Here is a 21,749-nt window from a genome sequence, read left to right on the forward strand (position 1 = left end):
CAATGAAAGCAACAGAATTATGTGAATTCTTCCTATGGACTATAAAAAAATAGATTTGTGGTGTTCATTGCCTTAAAGAATGAGACGAACCATGAATTATCGGACTCTTGATACTACTGTGTGTTTTCATGCAATCATATGGGATAAGATTGTGCCAATTTGATTGTTGAAATCTTGTTTTGAGTTAGAAACAGAGCATGCCACATTTGGAACGGCAATTTTACTTGTAAATAGATAAATATATAAAGCACGGGTACTCCAAAATTGTTACCGTACAAGTATCGGGTACTTCCCGAGTGCGGATACACGTACCGGTACGGCTGCACGCGTACCAGGTACGCCAAAAATGCACCGGGTACGTTTTATACGGTTAGTATACGCCATGGGTACAACTGGATACGTCAGGGGTACGTTTTTGGGTACTCCGGTGTAAAAAATGAAATTTTTTATAAATTAAAGGGTACCAGAGCAATATTTTATGTCTATTTTGAAGAATTATAAAAATCTCGGGTTCTTTTGTAATAAATAAAACATGAAAACAAATAAAATTAGGGTTTTGTATTCTCTCTATCATTCGATCATCTCAGCTTCGTCCATATCTCATTCGAGTCATTCCGAAATACTCCAAGAAGACTGAAGAACTTCGAAGGTGCTAGGGTTCCATGTCTATTCGATCATCTCCTTCCAGTAATACTCCCAAGAGAGTCTGAAGAACACTTCGAAGGTGCGATTGAAAGGTTTAATCGAAGGTGCTGCTGATTGATTCTCATTCGAAGGTTTAATCATCTCTCTCTCTCTCTCTCTTTTTTTTCCCGATATATTTCCATATTTTTGAACTAAAATCTTTCCAGATTTGTTGAACTAAGATCTGTCCTTATTTTATTTTATTTTTTCTGATATATGTCCAGATTTTTGAACTAAAATCTGTCCAGATTTGTTGAACTAAGATCTGTCCTTATTTATTTTTTTCTTGATATATGTCCGGATTTTTGAACTAAAATCTGTCCAGATTTGTTTAACTAAGATCTGTCCTTAATTTATTTTTATTTTTTTTCTGATATATGTCATATATATATGCAATATGATATTGGTTGTAAAGCTTGATGACAAATTAAAATCCCTTGACACCTTAAATTCTCTTTTGTAGCAGTTTATTTTGAGGGGGAGGGATGGGGGTTTTGTAACTGAAAAACAGAGCATTAATTTGTGATGCATAACCATTGGTTTTGAGTTAAGTTATCTGTCTGTTTCCACATTGGTTAATTTCCTTGCAATGCTTGATGTTGTGGGTGGATATGATTGGTTATTGTTTCATTGTCTTTCATGAACTAAAATTAAGAGATACTTTGTAGGTCAATATGGGAATCAGATTGAAAGGTGTTGTAGTGTCCTTGTTCGTCATACTTGTCACTGAAATATATATTTTATTCAATATATGCAATATATTAGATCTGTCCAAATTGTTATTTACATATTTGATGTGCAAAAAGAACGATTTTTAAAATAAATTACATATTTGTCTTTTAGTTTTGTTGTTTTCTTTTTAGTTTTGATATTTAATTTTAATTTATAAGTTGGATCCTTTAACCATAATTATAAAAAATTATAAAAAAAATATATATATATATCGGCGTACCGCAGCCATACCCGTATCATACTTTTTTGGGATTTTGCTGTATCAGCATACCCGCACTCATACCCGTACCGTGCCTGCACCCGTGCTTCCTAAAATAATATAGGCATTTTCATGAATCAATATATATGGTTATTTTGAACAGTTGTATCCCTTAGTTACCAATTGTATCTTCTATACATTGAGAGTATTGGAACCACATTCCAACATACGTGTCTCTTCGGGTTGCAATGTACATTTAAGGGAGGGTTATTTTCGGAATAAAAAAGTGTAGAAAACACTTTCAAAATTTTCACTTTTTTATAGTAGTAGAGATAGAGATTGGAACTGCATTCCAACAGACATGTCTCTTCGAGTTACAATGTACACAAGTAATATAGCATTAAGGGAGGGTTATTTTTGGAAATAAAAAGTGTGGAAAACACTGCAAAACCTTCACTCTTTCATAGTAGTAGAGATAGAGATTTTTTTTTTGTGTGTGGTTACAATCGGGCCAAAGCCAACAGCCTACATAGAATGGAGCGAGTGCTTTCCTTACTTATTAGCAGTTAAAGCTGTCAACAGATCTGGTGGCATATCAGAAAGAACCACATTCCCATTAGATAATTGAAGAGCTTCTTTTGCTAGGAAATCCGCACACATATTAGCCTCGCCCGACTGAAAGGAAGATACACTGCCAGTATTGAGACATCAACTCTCGAATTTCCTGAAGGAGATTAAAGTTAGCATCAAGCACACTTGGGTTGTTAATGCCTTGGATAGCTTCAATAGAATCTGATTCAATAAGAACCTGACGAAATCCTTGAATCCATGGTAGCTGTAACCCATTCGAAATAGCCCACCGCTCTGCTAGAACCATAGAAGCTCGACCCACATGATATTTGAAGCCCATAATCCAATCACCCTGGTTTGATCGAATGAGACCCCCTACTCCCTCTCGGCCACTCCATTGTGCAACAACTCCATCGACATTGATCTTAACCATAGTTGTCAAATCGGAATTCGTATCGTGAATCGAAATGGCCTCGTACCGAATCGCGAATCGAATCGAATCGTGAATCGTAAAGATTTGGTAATGGAGAAGGAAATGATGAGCAAAGGATATAAGACAGCTTCCAAAATGCGTAAAAGGTTAAGTTCTACACTCTCTCTCTCTATCTCTCTCTCTCTCTCTACACAGTCAATTTGATCCTAACTCGATCGTCGGAGAATCTGCTGGGGGATTATCTCCCCCTTTTGGACTTTTTTGCAGGCACCTCATGTGGGCTTCAAGACCTGCAAAGCTATTAGAAGTGTGGACCAGTCCAACCTATCTTCCGTTGGAACTAGAACGTCATCAGGATATAAGCAAGTAACATTATTTAATGTCTATTTTGTCACTTTTTCTAAATTACTTAAAAACATATATCTACACATTTAGATGTTAAATATATCTTATGAATATAAAATATTTAGACTTAAATTAACAAAAATGTTATTTTGAATGATAATCACGTAATTTAATAGGTAAGAAGTTAACAAAGGTTCCTATGTAAAATCACCATCTTACTTATTTTTTATTTTTTAAATATTTTTTTATCAACCATTCTTAATAAAGATAATAACCTAATAGACAAACTATTAATTTCTAAAGTAACAATAGTTAACAATGATATTGATATTTGGACAATAAGCATATATACTTTTTTAAGTAAGAGCGAGCAAATAATAACAAAGAATTATTTAAAATATTTTATTTTAAAACCTAAAACATTTTAAAAGGTATAACTGACCTCACACATGTAATATTCAATTTAATAAAATAGTAATAGATAATTCATAGTGTAACTTTAATCTTAAACATCTTTAGAAGATATATTACAATTTTTTGAAGGGGAAAAAATGAGAAGAAAGGTTAAAAATATGTTAGGTCTGACTAAATCTGATTGGATACTATAAAAACTTCATGATCACTAAAATAATAACAAATCATACATATATATGTTGGTTATTTTGGTATTAAATGCTATTAGAAGTTGTATTAGGTCATTTTCACTAAAAAGATGGAAAAAATGAGTCGAAAATATGTTGAACGCAATAATTTAAAAAATTGCATAAATTGTAAAAAGTGAATCGAATCGTGAATCGATTGTGAATCGTGCGATTCACTAGAGATTCACTTCCAAAATAGATTCACTCATAGATTCGTATCGATTTTGCGAAAATTGCGAATCGAATCGCGAATCGTAAGATTCTGATAACAGAGATCTTAACCCAACCTTCTGGAGGCCTAATCCATTGAGATGAACCCTTGGGAGTGCAGCTCCCCTTAGCTAGACTAATTTTTGCATCCTCAAATTCCTTAACCCTGCCCTTAAGATAAGCAACTGGACAATAAGGTTGTTTAAAGGTAGGATCATGTAATTGTTTATTACGCCAGAACCACAGAGGAGATAGAGGCCAAAAATAACAGAATCCAACTTTGTACATCAGGGCCTACCCATGGGCAATTCCTCAAATTTGTATCCACCAACTCACCAAAGGTAGAGAAAAGAATCGTAACCACTGAGGGGGAGGAATAAGCTCATGCCATACCTGCTTCGCCCTTTGACAATCCTGAAGTGCATGGAGGGTTGTTTCACTGTAATGACCACTCAAAGAACTGGTAGAATTTGGGCTGAGTTGTCTTCTCATCTTCATAGCATTGGCTGGGAGCCTATCATGTCTGGCCAACCAACCACGCAAAATGCTTCCATCTTTGGGGACTAGAAATTAATGATGCCAAAACTTTGTCCAACCTGAATCAACCCCAGTTGAGTTGGACTCCAGATGAAGGCAATCAAAGGCGGACATAGTTGAAAATTTTCCTTTAGAAGAGTACTTGCAAATGGTTTGGTCCTCATCAGTCTTGAGCACCATTGCTCGCAAAGTATCAATTATGTTGTGTGGCAACCACAATGAAAACTTGGTCCAGTCCCAACCTGCCCTATAATCCAATACTCTCAAACCCGCTTGCCTATTATTTGGTATATTGGAGGGTAATCTGACTCTAAAGTGAGATGCATGTGTTCTAGCCATTGGACTCACCTAAGTGGTTAATGCTGATTTCCTTATGCGTTATAAATTGTAATTTATTTGTCATGAAATTTAGTGAAATTGCATTATGCTAATAAGTACATTCATGGTTTGTTCATTTTGCGCTTTGAGTTTCAAACTTATTTTGTTCTTCAAAATGTAGCTAAATGCCGAGTTTTGTTTTTATTTTTATTTTTATATAGAAGGACAATAGAACTCCGTCAAAATCTTTCTTCTCCTTTTTCTTTCTAATTATTTACTCTCTTTTAATATCAGGATTCTTGTTCTTTCTTTCCATTGTGATACGAGGAAGAAGTGCAACATGAGGAGCTATACTGTGATATTCTCATACTATTATTTTGTTTTTTTTCATTGGTTTGTTAAATTGTTTAATTATGATTTTTTATTAGAAATTCTCTTTATCTATAGGCATCTTTTGGTGCTTCTATTTGGACCGAAACTTCAATTTCTAGTAGCCAAGAGATGTATTTCGGGCAAAACAAGGAAGGTGGCACATTTCGTCTTGTGCAATTCCAGTCTTCTGATGAGGCCGAGCAACTTTATGGTGCTCTAATGCGCTGTCGACATCCGAACTTGGCGCATGTTTTACAATTTACGGTGAGACCTTATGTTTTATAAAGTAATCTAATATTATCTTGAGTATTTTTTGTACTTGCATGTTTTTGGATTGTGCATTTTTTACTAAATAATTAAAAAATATATAGAAAAATTTAAAGAAATATTACTAATTGGTTTAATTGAATCTTCAATTTTCATACAAATTTTTTTGACAAGTTAGTATATTATATAACATTTAACACATTAGATTTAGGCAAATTTTCCAAATTATGATGCATGAGATAAGCTTGGGTGGACACAAGTTAAGTGGAGATGGGTAGCACTCTATAGTAAGGGATGCTAATATTGACCCAAGTCCATCCTCTATTATTGACCTGGGGCTTATATTCTTCATCCTAAGACCGGCCCTATGATGTTTTTGTTGGGCCTAAGCTTGGCCTGACATCTTACTATGAAATACAAATCAATAGCTTAAATTGAAAAGAAAAAATAAATCACTACAACTACCACATGCCTTGATGGCTTAAGTTTTTATTCATATCTCACTGAGGTTAAGTGTTTTCAATATACTAACAAAATTATGTATATGAACATAGTATTTATGCAAACTTTGGCAAGGGGCCTTTAAGCACTAATCGCAAGCCTGGTCCAAAAAGTGTTTGTGGCTTAGCCTGTATAGATCCTTTGAGCCTAAACACTAATTCGAAACACTATGATAATTGGGTCGGGCTATCAAGTTGATGTCCACCCCGCTTTAAAACTGTAAAAAGTGCAAGTTGAATAAAAGTCTGATAGTCTCTTTCGCGCACACACCCATTTCCTTTTCTAGTTGCTTCTTTTTGATGTCATGTCTTCGTTATTGTAGGAAACATATGTCACTGTTGGAAATTGCTTTTTTTTTTTTAATTTTTTTTTAATTTTCTAGTTGCATACTTTCAGTGTTCTCATTATATATTTTTTCTGTTCTACCTATAATTTTTCTCTTGGCTAATGTTATCAATTTTTATTTTTTGGTTACTTTTTGGAGTACTTTTACCTCATTCCTGCTTTAGGTCTCCTTTGGTAATTCTGCATCCAAAGGAATAGATGGACCACGATTTATTATATATGCTATAGTGTCAATTCCTTCCCAGAATGGTTTTGACAATCTAGTGTGTATAGTCGTACTTTTTGCATGTTCATTTAAAGTTCATGCATTCTATAAAACACCCCTAAAGACCCAAAAAAAACGTCACATTGGTTTAGCTAGATGACTTTAGGCTTAAAACCAAAAAATGACAGAAACACCCTTCACTAGACGTCCATGTATATTACCCAATATACATACTTACCTGGTTTGTGTCATAGTTTAAACTAAGTTGTACAAAGATTAAAAAATTAAAGGTAAAGATAATGAACATTATGAAATAAAGTAGTAAATGGAGAATAAGGAAGAGTAATAGGAGGTAGAAGGGATTAAAAACAAAGAAGATATGGTAGCACCTTGTCTAGTTTCCATACAGCTTTGACAAAACTATCTATCTAGTGGTTTTGTTTTGGGTTGCATCCATTTAAGAACTGTATACTTAAAATGTGAGGTCACTACTAGAGGAAGTTACACGCAAACTATATATTTAATTTCAAGTTTATGCTTCAAATTTCTTTGTATGTAGTATGATTGTTGCTTTTATTTTGAGAAATATTATGGATACCCTTCACATCCATTGGTAGCAATCAGTGTCATCCAAGTTAAATATGCCGTGTGAAATTCTTCCAAAACATAAAAAATACAATAAAAGGGTCAACACTACAAAAGAAAATCCTAACATACGTTGCAAAAGAAATTAGAGATGGCATTCTATTGTTATATATTCTTTTGAAAATGAATTGCTACTATTGGTATACTTTTCAGTTAATTAAGACGGGCTAAATTGTTATTTGTATTTGACAAAACATATTTTAGGTGGAAGAAGAAGGAGGTTTTTTTTTAGCCTTCAGGAGACAAGGTACAAGCTTGAAAGACATTTTGGAGAAATTTGTTGATGTAAAGAAATTTTATGAGGATATTCGGATTACACCTTTCTACCAAAAGATTTTGATGTAAGTACTAGTACTTAAAATTTAGTATTTCATGATACAAATAATTATAATTCTTTTAATGCTTATTAATAAATATTTTTACCAATGCAGTGACTTACTTCTAGTGGTAAGGCATTTGATGGATACCAAAGTCAAGTGCACACTTGATCTGTCAGACATCTATATTTTGGATAAGGGACATGTTATGATGACAAATTTCAAATTGAGAGGTATGGCAAAATGTATAATTTATTGCTTACCCAAAAAAATGTATAATTTATTCTTATTATACAATTATTAGTACATACAAGTTTCTCTGTCTAAATAACACGGTTTAATTGCAGATTGTCCAAGTTCAATTTCTGAATGGAAAGAATTAGCCGTGGTTGTGAAGGCTATAAATGAAAATATCAATTATGAAGCAAACATGGAAATGAATATTTTTATAAAGTATCTTGAAAGTGAAAATGCAAAGTAAGTGCCTTATTAGATTTTTATTTTATTTATTATTTATTTTTATCTTTCAATTTTAAAGGTTGATTCTTATTAGCAAAGTTATTTGGGGAGCAAAATGAATCATTTGGATGATATGTGTACATTCTCTTATATTGTAATCTAATAAATTTGGCTTTTGTAGCAATAGTATTATATATGTTTTTTAAACTTGATTTAGGCCCAATTGCAGTAAATAAAAGTTCAAATTTTTACTGATTGTTACACCTTTGGCTATTAATCTTTTGTGTAGAAAATTCTGAACTTGATTTCATAATCTCGGCATGTTTTCCCTCTTTGTATCTTTGACTCCCTATTTAGATTCTCTCTTCTTGGATTTTTGTGGTTTATCTATGAATGAATATAATGCTCTGTGTCTGCTAGGTGTTTGATAAAATGCCATAAACAGAGTATTTGTCTCTTTCTCTGTGTGTCTATCACTGTCTCTACCCACCTTTTGTGTATTTTGCTGTAAATATTTATTTTCTTTATGTTTTATTTTTTTCTTGGTTTAGTTGTTGAAGCCATAAACAAACATATATAGAAGCTGTAAAGAACTTCATTGGGTCTTCGTCAAAATTCATAGCTGTGAAAGTGAAACAGTGAATGACTATTGTACTGAAGTCTTTTTAAATATAAACTTGTGTTTCATATTTCTTGCTGAAGTTATTTGGAATTGGATGATCTTTTCAATAAATATATAATATATAATATTTGTAGCGATAAATCTGAAACGGTACCGGAAATTTACCAATACCGATACATACCATACAAATGGAAAAACCGGTACGTTGTCTGGTATGAGATTGACAAGTTTGAACGATGTTGGTACTGTTAATAATAATGAAATAAGTGCAGTGGGAAGGCAAGCCACTGTCCACCTAATCCACTTAGGATCAAAACCCAACTTGGCCATCTTGTAAATAAGGCCTTTCTACTCTATCATAAGTTTTTGCTGAATCAAGTTTGAAACCATTGAATTGTGCCTCTTATTCTGAAGATAATGCTCCATTTCTGGGGCACTGAGAATGTTATAAAATATTTGTTGTCCCTTCTTGAATGCTCATCGGGACATGCATTACACTACTCAACATGTTGGACATAACCTTCACCACAATCTTGTAAACAACATTACATAGAGAGACTGGTTATAGTGGGTGAACTTTGTCACAATCTTGTAAACAACACTACATAGAAAGATGGACTATAATGGGTGACTAGAGAGGAGGGATTTTGATCTTTGAACTAGTGCAATGTGTTTATAATTCATGGTTTGTAACAAATGACCTGAGTGGAAAAACCTATGGATTGGACAGGAAAAATTAGCACCCACCACATCCCAAAAATGTTGGAAAAAGGCTAAATTTGTGCCATCAAGTTTGATACATATCAAATAGAGCGATTGGTTGCTCCACTTGATCACTAATAGACTTCTTCACTTGACTATGTAATTTGTCTCTATAAGTTACCTACTCGTAGCGATATTTGTTTCTGTCTTTGTGCATATATATTTCCAATTTATTTATTTATTTATTTTTTTAAAGAAGAAAGTCTTCATCCATCATTAACATTACAAGTCAAAAAATTTATAGGTGTAATTTTAATTTTTTATTAGTTGTTTGTCAAACAATTTTTTTCAGACCATTGTCTAATTTGTTGCCGAAAAAATTAAGTGACTTGAAAAATCAAATATAAGTGTTCAAATATTTTTGAGTTTAAATTTTAAATTTGGTTGAGGTTCTTTTCTCATGGAGAGATGCAATTGTGTTATAAAATTTTTGGTAAGGGATTGATAGATGATTAATTAAAATATTTGAATAGTATTGGTAGGTATTTATAACAATTATTTTCATAGTTATGTTCTTATTTTTGCCATTTTTCTTGTAGGAATTTTACAAACTTGTCCAAACTGCCTCTCTTTTGGACACCAGAAGAGAGAGGATTATTTCCTCGTGCTGTTTGGGACTTCATAAAAGCAAAACCTTCTCTATCTAGTGTGATAAATAGCTCACCTTTCGAAGGAAGTGTCAATGTGTTTCAAAACGATCCTATATTGAGGCAACTAAAGCAGGGTGTGGACAATTACGAAAGTCAATTCGGAAAGGATCCAGATGAGTTTTCTGGTTTCGATATAGCTGAAACTGAAGTTAGGAACACCTTGGGCATAATCAGGAAGTGCTTGTCCCACTTTCACAAACAGAACATTACAAGCTTGGTAACAATTTTTTTTTTCCTTCCTTTTTCATGTGATGTACTTTGGATATGATGTACTAAAATATTTGTTTTTTGAAATTATGTTATTTGATAGGGTCTCAAAAATGAAGATGAAGTGGCAAAATATTTTGAAAAATCATTCAAGGACTACATCGGACAACTATATAAGTGGGCACTGATTTTTGAATCTAGTTCACAAGTAAAATTACTTCCGCAAAGGACAATTTTGAGTAAGCTAAACAAGGAACCATGAATGTTGATGTTTTTGTGGTAAGTGGGCTTTTGATTCACAACCAAGAATTTACATTTGTGTAAGACAAGTGTTATGTATTCTGGAGGTCTTGATGAATCTTGTCATCTTGTTTGTTTTGGCTCAATTGACTATCTTTCGTTTATTCTTTAGGCTTCTAGGAGCTTAGAATGATAGCTAGGAGCCATGACACATGAAGCTCAAAATTCGATGAATTCATAAGTTTCCATAAGTAAATGTCAACCTGTGCACATGAATACTTTTTATTAGTTTTCTTCAATTGGTTGAAATTTTAAGCTAATCTTCTGTTTAAACTTAGCTTATTACGCGATACAATCCTTTCATTTCTCCTAGAACATATGCTGTGCTACATATACAATGGAGATAAATGCTCTGGCATATCAGCTAAAATGGGATTGTTTGGAGGGAAACCAGTGGGAGTAGGTGCAGAAGTGAGTCTCAATGGCACCATTAAAGGTGTCCAGGGCTCATCAGGATGTTGTTGGATAGCTAACTAAAGTTTTTATCCATTTTGTCACTTGGGGACCTGTTTTTGTGGCAACAATCTCTAAAGGCGGCCTGTGATTTAATGGTCCTGTTGCTACTATCTTTTAATGTTTTGTAAGATAATGGTTTCTTGAGACTGTGACCTGAATATCTCTTATTGTGAATTGAAATTATGAACCAAAATTTAGCATTATTTGTTTGTAATGTTACTCTGCAGATTTCCTCTTGTGGAATTAAGATATAATTTAAGTTGCCAGCAGCGATAAACTGTGGTAATTGCTCTGCAGGGGCTTTGTGAATTTAATCATGTCAATCCACAAGATGATGAGGATGTAAAAGAGTTTTTGAATGCAAGAGCAAGTGTTTTTATTAAGTGATACATGGAAATGATCTTTTCCTTTCTTCTTCTTCTTCTTCTTCTTTTTATTTTTTATTTTTTATTTTTTATTTTTTTTATGTTATGCTTGGTTGGGAGGATTTGGAAAGGGAAAAGAAAAAAGTGTGAAATTACGTGAAATGTAGATATTTTATTTACATTTCATCTAATTTTTTTGTTTTTCAAATCCCTTACTAAATTTCCAAACCAAACACATCATTAGGGTATTAAAGTGAGTTATGATTTAGGCCAAGTTTGGGAAGACTAAAAAAGTGCATTTTTTGTCTTTTTGGACTAAAAAATTGAGGTTGAAAATATGGATGTTTGGGTTAACTTTTTGACTTTTTATTGAAAAATGTGTAATAAAAAATTGTAAAAATTGATTTGTAGGGAAAATTTTGAATTGGGAGTTGTGCAGCTGTAATTGTTGACTTTTGGTGAATAGTGTTAACTTTTTAACTTTTTGAGTAACTTTTTAGCTTTTTGGCTTTTTTGGATCTTCCCAAACTTGCCCTTACTCACACATTATCACTACTATAACAACCTTTCTGTATGTCATGTAGCATTTTTTTCTCTTATATATTGACCTTTTGTTTTTGGATGCTTGAAAAATCTATTATATCTCAACGTGACCCGCATGCTATCTTAACATGGGAGAATGCAATAAGTCCATTGAAGCATATAAGAAGGGGATACATCTCAACTGTGACAAACCTAGTTAACTAGCTGTCTTGTTTGATTGCTGAACTTCATTGGTTCATTGCTGAGTCAATTGGATATTTAAATTGGTCAACAGTCATTAGTTAGGTTATTGAAATAAATGATTGTTTTCTGCTGTCCTTTTTTTGGTTTCTGTTTTTCATATCTCTCTCTCTCTCTCTCTCTCTCTCTCTCTCTCTCTCTCTCTTTTTCACACACACACACACAATGATTATTATACCAAAGCACCTCTCTCTCTCTCTCTCTCTCTCTCTCTCTCACACACACACACACACACACACACACACACACACACACACACACACACAATGATTATTATACCAAAGCACCTCTGAAAAATTGGTCATTAAGTTTACGTCATTCCTGTGGAGTTCAACATTTGACAAATGGTATTTGCAATAAGAAGTGATATTACTTCATCCATGAGTTGAATGACCTTAGAATTAATCTGCTAAAGTTTGTGACAGAGAAGGCCTGAAATTTGGTGATCACATTCATATGAAAGCCTCTGGATATAACACAATTCAAGCTTCCACGGCACAGTAAAGCTCAGTTAGGCTAATCACTTTGATGGTCTAAATGAATAGTAGTACGGGTTAATACCATATGTGGAATCTAAAATGGGAGGTGAAAAGCTTTTTGGATAGGCTACGCAACTCCTAATAAATGGGTTGAGTTTTGATCATCTGATAATGAAATTTTAAATGATAATAATAATAAACTTCTCGATAATACTAACTTAGAGTCTTGGCACTGATCCATGAGTCTTCTCATGCATACATCTTGTATGAGAGGGTTTAAGAATGTTGTCGGAAAATTTGAGAGGCCATGGGAAATTTTGAAGATCGCCGGAAAGCCTGAATTCTCTAGAAATTGTGTGAGATTTAAATTCTTCAACAGTCGCAACTAGAAACACAGTAGCAGATAAATGATGGAGATAAGAGATTGGGTGAAAAAGAAGGCAAAGTAGTTAGAGAGAGAATAATGGCAAGACTCTCCTATGGATCTCTCACTTTCAAGGTAGATAACGGAGAAGGAAAATTAGTTCTTTCCCAAGAATTCTTTTCAAAATCCAGCCCTTGTAAAGCTATAGATGGGTGTTATTTATAAGCACTTCATAATGTAAGATGAGCCCATGTGTAAGGCACATGGGGACTATTCCCTCTAACTACCTTATCCGATGAGGTGACCTCTCCGAGGATGAGGAAAACCTTGAAGAGGAGATCAACCTCTTGGCGAACCCTTCTTCTTAGTCACATTTAACCAATGATCTCCAATCATCCCAAAGGGTCAGAGATAGTCCTAGAGAATGCCCTGTCCCAGAAGGGTCAGAGATACTTCAAGAGAACTCCCTGCTGCAAATATTTGAGTCTCAGGGATCCCCTGGATCGTGCCATCTCGACCCCAGATATAGGCTAGTTTAACCGAAGAATGAATTTATCTCCACTCACTGTCCTTGGGATCGGGTCCTTTGTTTGGACTCTATCACGCCCATGGTTCTGGTGCGTAGCTCCCGGAGAGCTCCAAGCTTGCATGTGTTCTAGGATTCATTAACGGAGCGACTTTTAGATTGCGTTCGAATCCATTCAAAACCAAGTGTTTCGGATCTCTAAGTACGTGGATCTAGCCCTTTCAAGTCCGAGCTTAAATAGGTCTCTAGGTTCGTGGTTCCGAGCCCTTTCAAGACTAAACCAATATCTTGGAGAATGAATCTCCTCCAAGGGTTTCATCTCTCCTAAAAGCAACGGTTAACTTCTTAGGATGTCTGTATGATTTGGGCCTCATCGGATGGGCCTGTTGGATTCTCCTTAGATATATAAGCCCGATGGGTCCTCTTTGGTCCAATTTGTTGACTTTTTCACAAGTCCATTCAATAGAATTCATTTAAGACCACTTGGTGATAATTTTCCTGAACCCATTAATTTTTGGAATTTTCGATTGGGCACTGATTAGACCTAATTAATTTAACGGGCTCAAGTTAACCCCCTCCAAAAATGGTTAACCGGTCCTCGAATCTTCACCCGCAATCACAATGCGCATAGCACGGCATATCGAAACATAGAATTACTCTCTCGATCAAATTTATTTCTCTTAATCTTTTCTTAGTCAAATAAACCAATCCTTTACTTTGCTCCTTAACCAGTTATTTATGTTGGTTCTAAACTCACTAGTCCTCAATTTGTCATAATTCATATCTAGGAAAATAGGAAGAAATGAAAGGAAACTGGGTTAGGAGAAGAAATAGCATGAAACGGTTAGAAAAAACGTGAACAATCTTCTCTAATTTGAACATATTTATTTGTGTACTGAGAATTTGGATGTGAGACCACCACCGTTAGAAACTTGACTTCCGGGGCTTGAATTTAGACTTAAGAATCACTTAAAATAGAATCTGGATGAGAGAGATATGATTAGTTAGGCTGAAACCGGAGAGTTCTGCACGTACGGGACCAAAACCGCACGTACGGGAAAGCCAAGGCACGTTCGGGGGGCACATGAAATTATTTCAGAAGAAAAATAGTTGTTGGAAATAGACTTCCTGCACGTGCGAGAAGCCCTACAGCATGTGCGGTTCTGGGAAAAATCTTGCTACCGAAATATCCATTGGTTCTATCACTTGTTCTTCCATTTTTCAAGTTAGGTTTCAACCCAAATCACTCAAAAACATGTAAAACTAATAGAAAACATGAGATTATGATTGTTTTCTAAATCAAAACATCAAAAATACAATGAATCTTCAAGCAAGAAAGATCAAAATTCTTGTTTTAGTTCTTTTTCAAACTTTTTCAAAACTTCTTCTTCCAAATTCACATAGATCTTCATTTTGTATGTAATTTTATGAGTTCAAGCCATACAAAACCTCAAGATTAAGGCTCAACTTCTCACAATCAACTTCAAGATAAGCAAATATAAGGGAATTAACTCTCAAATCTGACAAATGCAAAGATCCATGTTTAATTTCAAGAGTATAATTTGCTCAAGCTTATGAGTTACAAACCCTAACTCATTTGAGTGTGAAATCTCTAATTTAAGTCTTCATTTTACACAATTGAAGAGGTATTTTTAGTTGATTTATACATACCTTGAATTAAATCCTTGAATTTCCTTATAATCCTTCAATTTCCTCATGTTTCTTCTTCAATCTTGAGTTTCTCTCTCTCTCTCTCTCTCTCTCTCTCTCTCTCTTGATTTTTATTTTCCTTTCTTTTGTTGAGTCTATCTCAACTATGGTCCATATACTTATATATATAAATATACGATATAATATTTAATATCAATTTAATTCATTCTGAATTAGATTTTTACAAAATTTCATACTAGGCTCTAAAAATCATGTTGATCATAAATATTTAATCCGTTTTGTTTTCTGACACGTCTAAGATCCTCAATTTTCAGTTTAAAGCTATAACTTCAACAGATTTTCTACAATCAACAGATATAACTTTAAATCGTTATAATTTACATCCTTAGACATGCAATTGCACAATAACCACATAATTAAACTAATCATGACTAATCACAAATCCCACATAATTTATTTAACCTAATTTGACTTTCATTAGAGCCCAATTAATTATATTTAACTTTATCAGTCTAAATCAAAATTTTAATCAAACCCCCAAAAGGCCTCAAATATCTAATTAAGTTTATTTTCATCATCAATTGTGTTTTCTCACATCAGTAAGGCCCTTAATTTCTGGTTAAACCCAAGGTCTCCACCAATAAATTACATACTCAAATTGAATACCTCATTGTTAGGTTTTTTTTTTTTTGGCAAACCCGTTTGACAAAACTCCTTTGAGTTGTAATTTTATTCGCATTTTTATTTCAGTGAGACTTTGAGTGTTTAGATGCAAATCCAACCCGAATCAAGCATTTCATAGAAGTTTGTGATGATAAAGCTTTCAAGATTGCCACTTGTAGACGCGCCCGCGGGCCTCATGCTACAGTTCGGACTCTCAATTTGTGTCACGGTTCTTAATCTGAACCAAAGAGTCCAAATCTGGCAAATCGTTTTGAGAAACAGATTTTTGAAAAAGTAGTGCCAAACATGGACTGCTTTACCAGATACAGAGTCGCCACCTAAATATTTTAAAATGGGAGAATTTAGGAAACCCTGACTCGGTGCCGAAGGCCACATGTCCGTCATCACCGGAGTTGTCTCGGCTCGGGAGCTTGGGTACGATCGGGGAAGGTCAGCTATGAGCACCCCCTCTCGCCTGGTCCGAAGACCAGCCTCTACTAACCGTGATATCCAGTTTTGAAAACGTTATGTGTTCTTATTCCAATTATTAGCCTAGAATTACTATGTTATGCGCGCAGCAAACAAGTATAGACCAAATTGCCCAAATTGGAACAAAACATTTTATGTTTGTTTTGAAAATGGTTTGCTACTCGCAAGTAGGCTAAAATGCAGGTTTTGCCACCCTCAAGTGGGCTTTTAGAAAAGATGGTTTTGCCACTATCTAGTGGGCTTTAAAATTCACAGTTTTAATGTGTTATCCCAATTTAAGCAATTCGACCTCCATCCACAGGCATTCAAGCAATTTATCTCATGTAAACACTTAGCCGCATGGCAAGCATACTATTATGGCAACATTCACACGCATGTTGGATGCTAAAGCATAACCACTTACATTGTACTCCGTGCCAAAACAATAAACTAGTTAGCAAATGTGCGTGTCCTAGTTCATGTTATTTTGCCTAATGCAACACATACAAGATGCAATTTTAGTTAGGCTCGGTTAACCTAAATATGGCATACGATATGCAACCAACTGATTCATGTATTCAATTTTGGAATTTGAAAATACGAATGCGGTTAGTATGATGTACCGAGCCCGGTGCATGTCAACAGATGCATGAATGCACGCATGCACATCATAAGGTATGCTAATTTCAAAAAATGCCCTAATCTACCATCATAAGCAGGTAAATAAAAGGGAAGAAAGAAATGGGGATTGGAAGACATACACACACTCACCCACACTTATTACATGTTTACCCTCACTCAGAGGGTTCGAATTAATATTACAGTCCCGAAATAATGAACAAATAAAATTATTACAAAATTTCCTAATTAATTAAAAAGAAAGGAAGCAAAAGAAAGAAGAGGGTGGCCACAGCCTCTGCCTCGGGGTGCCCAGATGATGCATGCTCGGAACTTCGCTCGCCCGAAAAACCCGTACTGTACTCCTGTCGCCTCTGTTTGTACTGCCTTGTCTTTCTGAAAATTGCCAAAGTACTGGAGCAAGTTCCTTGCGTCCTGCAGAGCACCACCGGCCGGACAGAATTACCACCGGCACTTCACAGTTCTCATCGGCACTTTATTGGATTCATCGGCACTCCAGATAGTGCCGGTCGGCACTAAATTCTGCCGGTCGGCAGAAACTTCCTGCAGAAGACAATTTGACAGCAAACAGAGAACATACAGTGCATGGCATGGAGTTTTTGGACACATGTAAGCATGGTCCTACTTCTTATCATATTTTGAACTCAAAGAAGCATGACCTTCGACCTTTGAGCCATCAATAGTGCATGATGACTCAAGGGATCAAATTTGCCACTTAATGTAAGGATGTATGCAACAAACAACATGAAAACCGGGGCCTTATCAAGTTGGAGTCAAAGGTCCCGATGACCGGGAATCGAGGCACATTGCATCACTTGAAGTATGAATGGTCCTTGATTCCCACACTTAGTTTGACACCCCAAACCAAGTAAATGCAATGCATGTAATGCTCAACAAGGCTCAAATGTATCATGCCACAAAGATGTAAAGCACAACAAGCATTATGCAACCAATATGACAAATGTATAATACCAAGCATACAAGGTACAAACATGATGCAAACATGGACCAAATTGACCATGGGATTGATGTGCTACTAAGCTTAATGGAACAACTATGCAACAAACATGGAGCAAGCATGCAAGAGGGCTTAAAATGGCAAAGGGGCAGGCCCTCACCCTTCTCAAAACAGTGGCCAAAAGTGCTCAAAATGATAGACAATCAACTCATGTTAACAAGCAAACTTATGGTCCCAAGGTTAAGGCACAAAAGGAGACAACTTACCCCCACCAACATGACCTCTCATGGCATGATCAAAACAAGTAAAAACAGAGTTTTTGCATGCAAAATAGGACCCCAAAAACTCCTAATATGGCAGCTAAAATATCTCCCATGAAGCATATGCACTAAGGCTCATTCTTAGGCATAAGAGGACACACCCTCAAGGTATGAAAGGGGCCATGCATGCACACATACAAGCATGATTCTTGGACTAAAATGCGGTCCTTAGATGATGTTAAATCATGAGGGATAATCACAAACATACATGTTAGAGGTCAACATGCTCAAAGCTTTTAAGCTAAAATACAAAGCAACCCTAACAAACATGTCAAGCATGGCTAAATGGATAACCAATAAACCTTAAGCATGGAAAAACATCACTAAGAACTTCATGGAACTAAGCCAACTCTCACAAGAATCATGGCCTAATCATGATATGTACTTCTAAGCAAAGTAGAGCAATACAAAGCAAGTATTACAAGCATACAAGGAGGCACAAGTTTGACCAAAAACAGAGGTTATATATGACCTAAGATGCCTAAAAAAATGCTGAAATGAAGCCAAGAAACATCAAGCACACATGCTATCCTTTTGAGCCCAAAAAGCAAGGAAACAAACCATGAAGGGAGAGGGGTGTCCCTCCCCTATGCAAGACTTCAAACCATCCTTTTTTGACACTAAAATACACTGATTTTCAGTGGTCAAAAGACCAAAACACTGAAGTGAACAAAACCTTATGAAAGGAGCAACAAAATGGATCAAACAAGACCTATGAGGGTGAGTTTGCACTCAAACCACAAAATGACCTTAATGAAAGTGCTAGAGCAGGAAAATTTAAGCCTTTTTCATGTTATACACAAGAGCTAAAATAGTAAAAAAAATAGGTAGAAAACCAATGCAAGTTTGGGGAATAAAAGGGAAGATGCTCACCCTTGAAGAACCCTTGAAGAACAAATGGTCTAGCCTCCTTCTTTGGATCAAAACCAGTCCAAAACTCAAGAAACAACTCCTCCAAGTCCCTCAATCTCGGAGTAAGGTGTAATGGTGTGTGTAATGGTGCAAAAGTAAGGTAAAACACACATTTTGAGCTAAAAAACACACACAAAGGAGGAGAGGGGGGAAGGTATAGAGATAATATGTATCTATATTGCTAAGGGCTGGTTTTTGCTTCTGTTTTTCTAACCTAGAACCAAGAGGAAAGCCCCTCTCTTATAGGACTCCCTCTTGCAAAGCTTATACAACAAGCTTGGCTAGAGGGAAATCCCTCCATACACGTGTATGGAGGGGAGAAGAGTTGGTGCCAGCTATCACAGCTGGCACAAAATATCTCCATAAAGTGGATGAACAGTGGTCGGCTGCCCAAAAATGCTATTTCGGCAAAAAACAGTGCCGATCGGCAACATATTATGCCGATCGGCAATAAAGTGTGCCGACCGGCAAACAAAAGTGCCGATGGAAGAGAAAGACCATCCGGTGGCTTCCAGCCACTGCCGGTGGTGTGTGGGGATGCCTCATAAGGCATTCCCTGCCCTTTCAAGGCAAAACACAAGTGTTCGGTGCAAAACCAGACACTAAACGGTCAAGTTCGGAGATCCTGAGGCAGGGCGCGCGGGCCGAGACCTCTGGGAACTCTGAACGAACACAATCATGGATAATCACCGTGTGTTCAAACAGTGACGTCCAAGTCTTGAGGACGGTCAAAAATGGGGTGTCTACACCACTTCGCTGATTATGATGGGGATCGAGCTGCCCGGTCAGCTCGCGGGGTCGAGGGGGCAGCGCCCCGTGGCGGGTCCGGGGCAGCGCCACGGCGGGGTCGAGGGGCAGCGCCCCCGAAGCAAAATGCAAAAATGCATTCAAAGTGCCTGTTCGATCATGTTATATTTTTCTAGTTTTTCCAGTTTTGGCCTGTCCGCTCGAGCGGGGAAACGGGCGCTCGAGCGGGGATTGGAAGCTCTCAGCATCTTTGCAGTCGCCTGAAAAAGTACTGGATGGTGTGATTCGCCGCTCGAGCGGCAAAACCGACGCTCGAGCGTGGAGCCTGTATGAAATCACAGAATTTGAAGTCTCCGCTCGAGCGGGGAAAAGGGCGCTCGAGCAGACCGCGCGATCCCAGATTTTCAGATTTGATTAAAGAGTTGGTTTTCTTCTGAAATTAGGATTGCTTTGGTTTTCTATAAATAGTTGGTTTTCTCCCAACACTAGGGGAACTTCTCCAGATCTTCTTTTTGGTTCTTAAGGTTTATATCTGGGGATATTTTGTTTGTTTTCTTTGATGTTTTTATTGAGTCTTCAACTCATGATTTAAAGAGAGTACATCAAAGGTTTGTTTGTTATACACAAAAGAGAGAGTTATTCTTCAGTTGTGGATTCTGAAGAATTCGAGCCTGAAGCTTTGGTGGAATCCGGAGTGGCTCATTAGAAAGACAATTCCGTGGTGAAGATGGGGTTGGAAGAGGCACATAGAGGTTGGTTCAATTAGGCGTTGTGGATTCGCTAGGTAATTGAGAGTATACCTGTGTAATTCCTTTAAATCTTCTTAGTGGATTGTTTTGTGGCTGTTGCCCGTAGTTTTTTTATCACAGTTGGAGGTGTCCAATTGTGGTTTTTCCACGTAAAATCGTTGTGTCTCTTTGTCTTGATTGTTTGATTGGGATTGTTATATTCTACTTAAAATTGATACATAATCACAAATCAACATCTAGGGGATTTCTAGATTTTTCACTCATAAATAAATTTAACTCGCAATAATCTTAATTCACACTCCTCATAACGTGATTAACTCCAATTTCGACCCAATTAATTTAATCTCAATTTTACAAATCTGAATCGAATATTTAATTAAACTCCCATATGGTCTAATACTCGAAATTAAAATAATTCGACTACTACTTATTCTTTCTTGAGCCAATTAGGCTTTCAATAAATAAATCTTCAATAAAATCGTATACGAATTAGTCTCCATAATTTTCATAATTTCCAAATTAAATCAGAATAATAGGCAATTAAAATTCAAATCTCCGTCATTAATTAAATATAAAGTATTATATGATGGGGTTATCTCAGTACTTGTTATGTGAATGAATCCTTATCATATGGTGGGCGTGTAATTGGGCTAATATGTAACCGAAATAATGAACGATGTGTTGACTTTGTCCACAAATCATAATGGAGAATGACTTGAGGAATTGATGGATTGGGATGTTGCTTTGGGGTCCGTTTCCCGCCGTATTTGAGCCGACAAAGCGTGGCGTTTAATAAAGGTTTCGCATTCCTTCTAGAGTAGCACCCGGTAAAGCGTATGGGTTGATGAGACGTGTAAAGGTTCCACATTCCTTCCAGCTTGTGACCTGTAAAGCTTGAAGTTTTGCATTCCTTCCGGCTCATGACTGGTAAAGTATGAGGTTCCGTATTTCTTTTAGCTCGTGACCGGTAAAACGTGGGGCTCCGCATTCCTTTCGACTCATGACCGGTAAAGCGTGAGGTTCCGCATTCCTTTCGGCTCCTGACCAGTAAAGCGTGGCAGTGCGATGATGTGCCTTGGTAATGGGAGAGAAGTTGGAGTTTTAGAGTGAGGTGCTTTCCAATGAAGGTTTTGAAAAGGTAGAGAGAGAAAGAGTCAAAGAAAAGTGATCCAAAATGTCACTTTTTGAACTGATATAAAAGTCGCCCCGCTCAAGCGTGGAACTTCCCGCTCGAGCGTCAAACACATACTTACGCTCGAGCGTGAAAAGCGCCGCTCGAGCGTCGATTGCACACTTCCAGAAGTTTTGCAGACCATGGTCCCCGCTCA

At 36.2% G+C, this 21,749-nt stretch overlaps 1 protein-coding gene across 7 annotated transcripts; it reads left to right on the forward strand.

The window, feature by feature from the left end:
* The first annotated feature begins 550 nt into the window (after nt 1-550).
* On the forward strand, nt 551-11,160 carry LOC114278122 (uncharacterized). Of its 7 annotated transcripts, none has more exons than XM_082899426.1 (11): nt 573-776; nt 2,261-2,764; nt 2,886-2,984; nt 4,964-5,024; nt 5,117-5,305; nt 7,209-7,345; nt 7,436-7,554; nt 7,669-7,798; nt 9,704-10,031; nt 10,125-10,300; nt 11,075-11,160. In XM_082899426.1, exons 2-10 carry the CDS (start codon nt 2,709-2,711, stop codon nt 10,281-10,283), a joined length of 1,278 nt encoding a protein of 425 aa, XP_082755552.1. In that variant the 5' UTR covers nt 573-776; nt 2,261-2,708; the 3' UTR covers nt 10,284-10,300; nt 11,075-11,160. The 7 variants fall into 7 exon arrangements, with proteins under 7 accessions (XP_082755554.1, XP_082755553.1, XP_028075930.1 ...); XM_028220127.2 differs by lacking the exon at nt 11,075-11,160 and adding an exon at nt 10,635-10,980; XM_082899425.1 differs by lacking the exon at nt 11,075-11,160 and having other exon boundaries at nt 10,125-10,581.
* The last annotated feature ends 10,589 nt before the right edge of the window (nt 11,161-21,749 follow it).

Source organism: Camellia sinensis, chromosome 12 (assembly GCF_055761805.1).
Source record: "Camellia sinensis isolate YWXY chromosome 12, ASM5576180v1, whole genome shotgun sequence".
Taxonomy (NCBI): Eukaryota; Viridiplantae; Streptophyta; class Magnoliopsida; order Ericales; family Theaceae; genus Camellia; species Camellia sinensis.